We start from the raw sequence: 7906 nt of genomic DNA on the forward strand, positions 1-7906 counted from the left end.
AGACCCAATTAAATACTTTAAAATATAAAAATTTATTTATAAATTTGATAAAACTATAAAATTAACAAAATAATTAAATTTAAAAAATAAATAATAAAATGAAGATAACAATTCACTTTTACTACTATGGTTATTAGTTATTACCACGATGTCACTTCTCAGATCTAAAATGGACGCTCCCAAGTCCCAACAGAGAGAGAGAGAGAGATTTCAAAATGCGTTGACACGTGGCAGATATCCGTTACTCGACCGTTGTAGATCTCTATTTTTGATCGTTAGGGATTCATTCATTGCAAAGAAGAAAGGGGTCCTTGGATTCAATTGAATGTAAGAAAGACGAAGACGAAGGCGAAGAAGAAGAAGAACCTCCCTCGTCTTCCTTCCTTCCCTTCCTTCATTCCTTCCTAATCAAATTCCTCTCTCTCTCTCTCTCTCTCTCTCTCTCTCTCTTTCTCTCTCTCTCTCTCTCTCATGGCGATTGCAACAGAGCAACCTCAAGAACAACATCAACAACAGGTATAGCTTATACAAACCCTTCCTATGTCACAGTTTTAATTACAATCCCTCCCTAGGGTTTTCGATTCGCCCCAATTCTAAACCCCTAACCCTCCCCCTTCCTCTGATTCGTTTCCGTTACCGTAATTTTTGCCATATTCTTTGATTGTTCAACGTCGAGGTTAATGTACATTAAAAGAAGATTAGAAATGAATTTCTAGAAAGGTAAAAAAAGATTCTAGTTATTATTCTTTCGCTTCGGAAATCGGCTTGAATTTGTTGTTATTTTAGACAATCAGCTGCGGATTTTTAACAAAAGACGTTGAGGGCGTGGCCGGGAACCTTGATTTTCGAAATTTAGGGATTTGTGTTTTCTAAAGATAGTTTAGTTCTCTCAATTTCTCGGCGTTATTTGTGGCAGGCTTCTTCGGAGGTTTCAGCTGGGGAGCAAAAGAGGTGGACACTTAACGATTTCGACATCGGGAAACCACTTGGAAGGGGGAAATTCGGCCATGTCTATTTGGCCAGGGAAAAGAGAGTGAGTCTCTTTTTCTCGTGGGTCTCAGTCTGCTTCAACTTCAATTATTTGTTTTGTTCCCACAAGTCTCTTTTTTTTTTTTTTCTGCAAACAATTTACATCATTGCCGTTGTTTTGATTTGTTCTTCTAAAGTGTTTATTCATAATGTGATTGTATGTGTTTATGAAACAGAGTAATCATATTGTTGCTCTGAAAGTACTCTTTAAGAGCCAGTTGCAACAGTCCCAAGTTGAGCATCAACTTCGGCGAGAAGTGGAGATTCAGAGTCATCTCAGACATCCTCACATCTTACGCCTTTACGGCTACTTTTATGATCAGGTATACTTTTTGCTTTGCTGATATCTTTAGAATGTATCCTCCATTAATAATGAAGATGGTTAAATATATCACTAACTATGTACATTTCATGCCTGAAATAACTTTGCTGCAGAAACGAGTTTACTTGATTTTGGAGTATGCACCTAAAGGTGAACTATACAAAGAATTGCAGAAATGCAAATATTTCAGTGAAAGACGTGCAGCTACTGTAAGTATTATGCATATAGCAGTTCTTATTCTCTATATATTTTTTCTTCTGAGATATTTCATACTTTTGCCTGAATATTTCTCACTTGAACATTTGTTTGAGATAGACGACTTAATTTGATTGCTACCATTTTATGGTTGAGACAGTATGTTGCATCATTGGCCCGAGCCCTGATATATTGCCATGGAAAGCATGTAATACATAGGGATATTAAACCAGAGAACCTCCTTATGGGAGCTCAGGTATTCTCCAGCACCTGTTAATTCTGAGTAGACCATTTTTATGTTGTCTTCATCTTTAATTCATTGTATTAACCTCGTTTTCAGGGTGAACTGAAGATAGCAGATTTTGGGTGGTCAGTGCACACCTTCAACCGAAGGCGAACCATGTGTGGCACACTGGATTACCTTCCACCTGAGATGGGTATGTTTTTCACATTAATTACTCTGTCGTATATTTATGCACCATTTATCTCTTTCTAATGTATGCTTTTGGGGTTTCAACAGTGGAGAGTATAGAACATGATGCGAGCGTGGATATATGGAGTCTTGGTGTCCTGTGCTATGAGTTTCTATATGGAGTCCCCCCTTTTGAGGCTAAAGAACATTCTGATACTTATAGGAGGTAAGCAGTTTGATATAAAGGGTGGGAAATATAGTTGATGTTTGGATTTCCATTGCAACCCAAACAATGGTTTAGACCTTTGCAAAACTGAAGACAAAAATGCTAGGTGTAAGTTTGGACTTTGGAAGAAACTGTTTGAATGAACTAGGAAGGAAGCTAATGAATTTAGTGTGCTTCAAGCTACTTTGTTCCGATCAATACTGAATAGGAAATCATGTTATGTTGCCATCTTTTTATTTCAAAATTTATAATCAAAATTCAAATTCAAATGAATACATTTATATATTGCAGGATTGTACAAGTGGATCTCAAGTTCCCCCCAAAACCCGTTGTGTCTTCTGCTGCAAAGGACCTCATCAGTCAGGTTAGTTCATTACTTCTTTGCATTATGTTTTGATAAGATCCGAATACTAAATATTGATCGGTTAGCTAAGTGTGCGCATTTGCCTGATTATTCAGTTTTCTCTGATTATTTTTACCAACAGATGCTGGTCAAGGACTCTTCTCAACGTCTACCTTTACACAAACTGCTTGAACACCCTTGGATTGTTCAGAATGCGGAGCCCTCTGGTGTATATAGGGGCTAAAAAAAATCCTATCAAATTCTTTGTAATTTTAGCAGTCATTCTTTGATTGAGAGATCTAAATGGCATACCTTCTTAACTATTGCCTGTTGCTTCCTATGTTTCAAAATAAATGTTGTTTTGTAATCAAAAGCAAGGTTGCTTAAAGGTGGTCATATATTTAAAGGTCATATACATTCCCCCAAAACCCTATAGATTTCTAATTTTTCGTTTTTATTCTTGTTTTTTTTTTTAATCCAATATCAAGAAGTGTACAACTGCCCTGCCCTTGCAGAGGAGACATGGATACCGGCAAAAAAAAGGATGCGGGACATAATTCATAAAACTAATGTTTTTATGAAATTCTTTTTCTCTGTTTTTGATAGTTGGTCAAACTTCTCACACACCGTAAGAAACATTGGGAGAAAAAGTAGGAGAATGGATTCTCTTAATTATTTGAGAAAATTATATTCTCCTCTCCTACGAGATGCTAAAATGACACATTCTTCCCTTCTATTTTATAAATGTACATTCTCCTTCCCTCTATTTTAGGTGAAAACTCAGGTGCAGTCGACTTCACGTGAAGTTGATAGTTGAGAGCCGTTAGATAGTTTGACTGATTTGACTAAATTTTCATCTAACGGTTCTCAACTATCAACTTCAAGTGACTGTATCTGAGTTTCCACCTTTATTTTAAACTTTTTGTGTTAACTAATGTTAACTTTATCCCTTTTTTAAGAAAAAATAAATTATTTTTTAAAAAAATACCCATTAGTAAAAATTTTATCTTTTATTATTAAATTTTACTTACCAAAATATCCTTTAATAAATTATTCTTTTATTAATTAAATTGTATTTTTTAAAAAATTTAATAATTATATAATTTTTTTCTAAAATATTCTTCAATAATTTTTTAATTATTAAATTATAATTTTACCAAAATTTTTTTGTTAACAATTATTTTTATATTTTACTATTAATTTTTTGATATCAATATATATTATTTTAATATTAAATAAAAAAATCTTACCACTATTAATATGTATAACAATTAATATATATTGATATTGAAAAATAATCTTACTAAAATTTTTTATTTAATGTTAAAATAATATATATTAATATTAAAAAATTAATAGTAAAATATAAAAATAATTATTAACAAAAATTTTGATAAAATCACAATTTAATAATTAAAAAATTATTGAAGGGTAGGTATCTTAGAAAAAATAATTTAATTATTAATTTTTTTAAAAGTATTTTAATAAAAATATAATTTAATCAATAAAAAAATTATTAAAAGAGTATTTTGATAAGCAAAATTTAATGATAAAAAATAAAATTTTTACTAATGGGTATTTTTTTAAAAAAAAATTTATTTTTTCTTAAAAAATGGATAAAGTTAATATTAGTTAACACAAAAAATTTAAAATGGATTAAAGAGGAGGTTTTTTAAAAATTAAAAGGGAGGAGAATGTACATTTATAAAATAGAGGGGAGGGGAGTGGAATTTTCTCTAATTATTTTTTAATAATTGAGATTGTAAAATATGATTTTTTATTATTAATTTTATAAGTGGGAATCAAGTGAAAAAATGAGAGAAATCATTGAAGGATTATAGTAGAAAACAAAAAGTAGAACGAAAACACATTACAAATTGGACAATATAATGCTACGATGTCAGAATACGGAGAGCAGGTGTGTTTATAAAGTATAGGAAGATGTTCAGGTATGGCGTTGTGGCGTTGCGGAACGTGATATTCCACGCTATTCAGCCATACAGATATAATTTAAAAAAGTGGAATGGTGAGGATTGGAGGCATGCTGTCTTTCGTGAAGGAGAGTGTGTAATACGCATGGTGGGGCCTCAACGGGTTTGTAAAGTTATGCGTTGAGGGAGAAAGCGGTTGGCATGTTTGCCCATAGTGAGTTGATGCTTGAAAGCTGTGGAGGAGTGATATGGCGAAGCTGAGTGGAGCCGATCTGGTTTTGGGCGAATTGCCTTTTTGGTTGCTTGTCTTCTATGATTGGGCCATGTTTTATGGTTTGGGCCAGTTCAATTCTATAAAACAAAAATGCTGTGTTGGACCGTTGTGAATGAGTGTGTTCCAAAAAAGAGTATTGAGTGGGTAAAATGTTATGTGACCGGGTTACCTGTTTTCATTTTATTCTAATGCTATTTCATGAGTTAGAGTTATTTGTGGATTTATTTGTTATGTGTACAAAATTTTAATAGATAAAATTATTTTTGTGTTTAGAAAAATATGTTTAAAAAATTCAAAATATCAAAAGCATCCGATGTTTTTGTTGTTTTAAATAAAGTATGGTTCGCTTGTAGAGAAATTTGTGAAAGTGGTTTTTTTTTATAAAAATATTTTTGCAAAAACAAATTCATGAAAGTTAAAAGTTAGGCATTATTTAGTACAATTTTGACCTTTCTAAAAATTAGGCTTAAGTTAATGTATGTTGTTACCAATTTAAATGGTTATTTTTTGTTTTAAATGTTTAAGTTGAATTGTAAAAAATTAATTGGTTTGAAATATGTTATTTATTGTGGTATAATCTTTTGATTTTAAGTTATTTTGTTGAAAGCGTAATTCTTCTGTTTATTGCTGTCGTTATCCTTTGTTTTGTTGTGTGACGTTCGTTATCAATTAATTATAATGACTAATATGAGCACGAAAAGTATAATTTTTTATTTTATGTGAAAAAAAAAGTCATAATAACACCACATAGCGGATGCAATTTTTAATGTAAGTTAAATTTTGTCAGGTACATTTCAAAGGAAAAAATGTGAGCAAATTAAGTCGAAGCAAGTCTTAGTTTTGATTGATTTGTCCTGTGCATGAAAACGTTTTTAAAAAAATTATTGATTTTTTCTAAAAGTGAATTATATGGTATTTGCAAAAATAGGAGGAGGAAAAATATGCTTTTGTGGTTGCAAATTTTTTTTAATATTTATGTAAATTTAGAATATTTTTTGTTTACCAAAATTTGCAGTTGATAGGTAATGGATATTTCTTTAAAAAAATTTCAAATAAGTGAAATTCATGAAATAAGATTAAAATAAAATTAGAAGAAATGAAGGAGTAAAGTAAAATGTTACTCAGTCATTATTTATTGGATGGGAGATGTCGCAGGAGAATGGCTCCAAGCAAAATGAGGAAATGCTCCCAAAAAAGGGTTTAGGTAGTTATTTTGGTATGATTAAACTTAAGTATATTGTAATTAGCACTTAAGTAGGGAGGAATCGTTAGAGTACAGAGTGATTAGTACAACTTAAGTTGTTATTTCGTCCAGTTAATACCAAATTTTAAAAGAGATGATGGTTAAGAATGAGATATGATAAAAATGGTAAACCCATGCTGAAACTCATGACAATAAAAAAAATTTGTTACAACGTGATTAGCATTGCATGACAATAAAAGTATTGGTAGAAACTTGCAGAAGTTTAAAGACAGAAACTGGCATGAGGGAAGTAGTGAAGGTAACCATATGGAAGGGAGGATGGGACTGGTAGAACAACATGTGACATAGAAGAGAGACGACTTAAGGTGCGGGAACTTATATTTAGAGCCGGGTGGAGATGCAGTTGGAGCAGGATGCGGCCAGAAAGATTAGTCCGAGTCGGGTGGGATGGCGGAGCTGGATGCACCCATCCTGCAGTTGGTGATGGCATCAAGGTCAAAAACCTTTTCTGGGGGTTCTTCAGTGTCGTCGTCTGAGTGTGCGACGCTCATCTTTCCCTTTCGCTCGGTGTTGCGAAAGTGATTGGCTAGGTTAGCATATTTGTCCGTCAAAGCCTGGACAATATCGTAGTTGTAGTCGTCGACGGCGACTTCTAGGCTGGCACAGAGTGCGCGTAGTGTCATTCTCGCGGCGTCTTCTATGCTGGTATCGACATCGAAGGCAATCCGGCCAGACTCGACCAAAGGTTGTTGACAGGGGGAGGGACCAGTGAGGCGAGGTGGCGGTAACATGTGCGACCATCGCGAAAGGTTTTTGTGATGACTCAGTACAGGGGTTCCGGAATTTCAAGCCTGTCACATGCATCACTAAGCAGTTTTCTCATGCTGAAGGTGAGAAGGTGAGCGTTGGTGGGTTTTCTGGGGGCAAGGTCGTCGGCTACGAAAACAAAGAGGAGTATTAGGTGCTACTAGCAAGGAAATGTGATTAGAGTATGAATATAAAGCAGTTTAGGTGTGACAGGAACTTACCTCGCAGGTAGTAAGGAAGGGGGATCTGGTCTTCGCAGCGAAACTGTTCATGCAAGGCTCGCAATGCGACACGCTGTTTTTCACGATAATGGTCCAGGGTAACTGGCTCTGGCGCCAAGCCATTGTTAATCCGGCTTAGACCACGATCGTAGTCCCCGTCGCCGAAGAAGAGGACCCATGCTTTATCGGCATTATCAAGAAATGCAAACTTACACCAAGATGGACCATGGAAGTCATTGATCTGTTCTTGAACCTCTTCGAAGGAAGTGTAGAACCTAGGCACCCAACCGGCAAAAACGCAATAATAGTATGGTGTTGGTTCCATGCGGCCCGTGTGGGTGAATTTCTTTTTTGTTTGTGGTTTGTGTGTGGCCTCCACGACCCTGACGTCAAAATGGCAGTTATATAGGAGTAACTAAAATGAATAGGAAGAATGTGTAGCATATGCGAGGGTGCAAGGATAAAAAATTTAGATTTTCAAATGGGTGTAATGATATAGATGGCATTGGTAGAGAATGAAAATATATTCTACTCTTCCTGACAAAGCATGGACAGTTTGACTAAGACTAGACATAGCTCTGGCAAAAAAAGGGCTGAAATTGTTGCCAGTAGAAATTCATGTTGAGTAACATGCAAATTTAAATCACTTGCTCGTTAATTAAAACAATTTTATTAAAAGGTGTAAAATGTTTTGGTTAAAAAATGTGGTAGTCATAAGAAGTAACAATAATAAAAGTAATAATAATTGTTATAATAATAGCAATTAATGTACGTGATTAATATGAATAATAATAAGATGTATTATAATTATAACAAAAAATTTTGTCTCTTTAAAATTGAAGTTTAGAAGATTTTTTTTTCTCTTAAAATGAAATTTAGGTAAATTTCAGTCTTTTTATAATGAAATTGAAACATTAATTTGTAATACAGTCAACTATGTTG

The 7906-nt window shown here is 33.7% G+C and overlaps 1 protein-coding gene across 1 annotated transcript; it reads left to right on the plus strand.

Moving 5' to 3' along the window:
- LOC107606275 (serine/threonine-protein kinase Aurora-2) lies at nt 280-2982 on the plus strand. The gene is made up of 9 exons (XM_016308312.2): nt 280-516; nt 917-1033; nt 1206-1352; nt 1465-1560; nt 1707-1802; nt 1887-1983; nt 2067-2184; nt 2476-2548; nt 2670-2982. Exons 1-9 carry the CDS (start codon nt 472-474, stop codon nt 2769-2771), a joined length of 891 nt encoding a protein of 296 aa, XP_016163798.1. The 5' UTR covers nt 280-471; the 3' UTR covers nt 2772-2982.

This window comes from Arachis ipaensis, chromosome B07 (genome assembly GCF_000816755.2).
Source record: "Arachis ipaensis cultivar K30076 chromosome B07, Araip1.1, whole genome shotgun sequence".
In the NCBI taxonomy this organism is placed as follows: domain Eukaryota; kingdom Viridiplantae; phylum Streptophyta; class Magnoliopsida; order Fabales; family Fabaceae; genus Arachis; species Arachis ipaensis.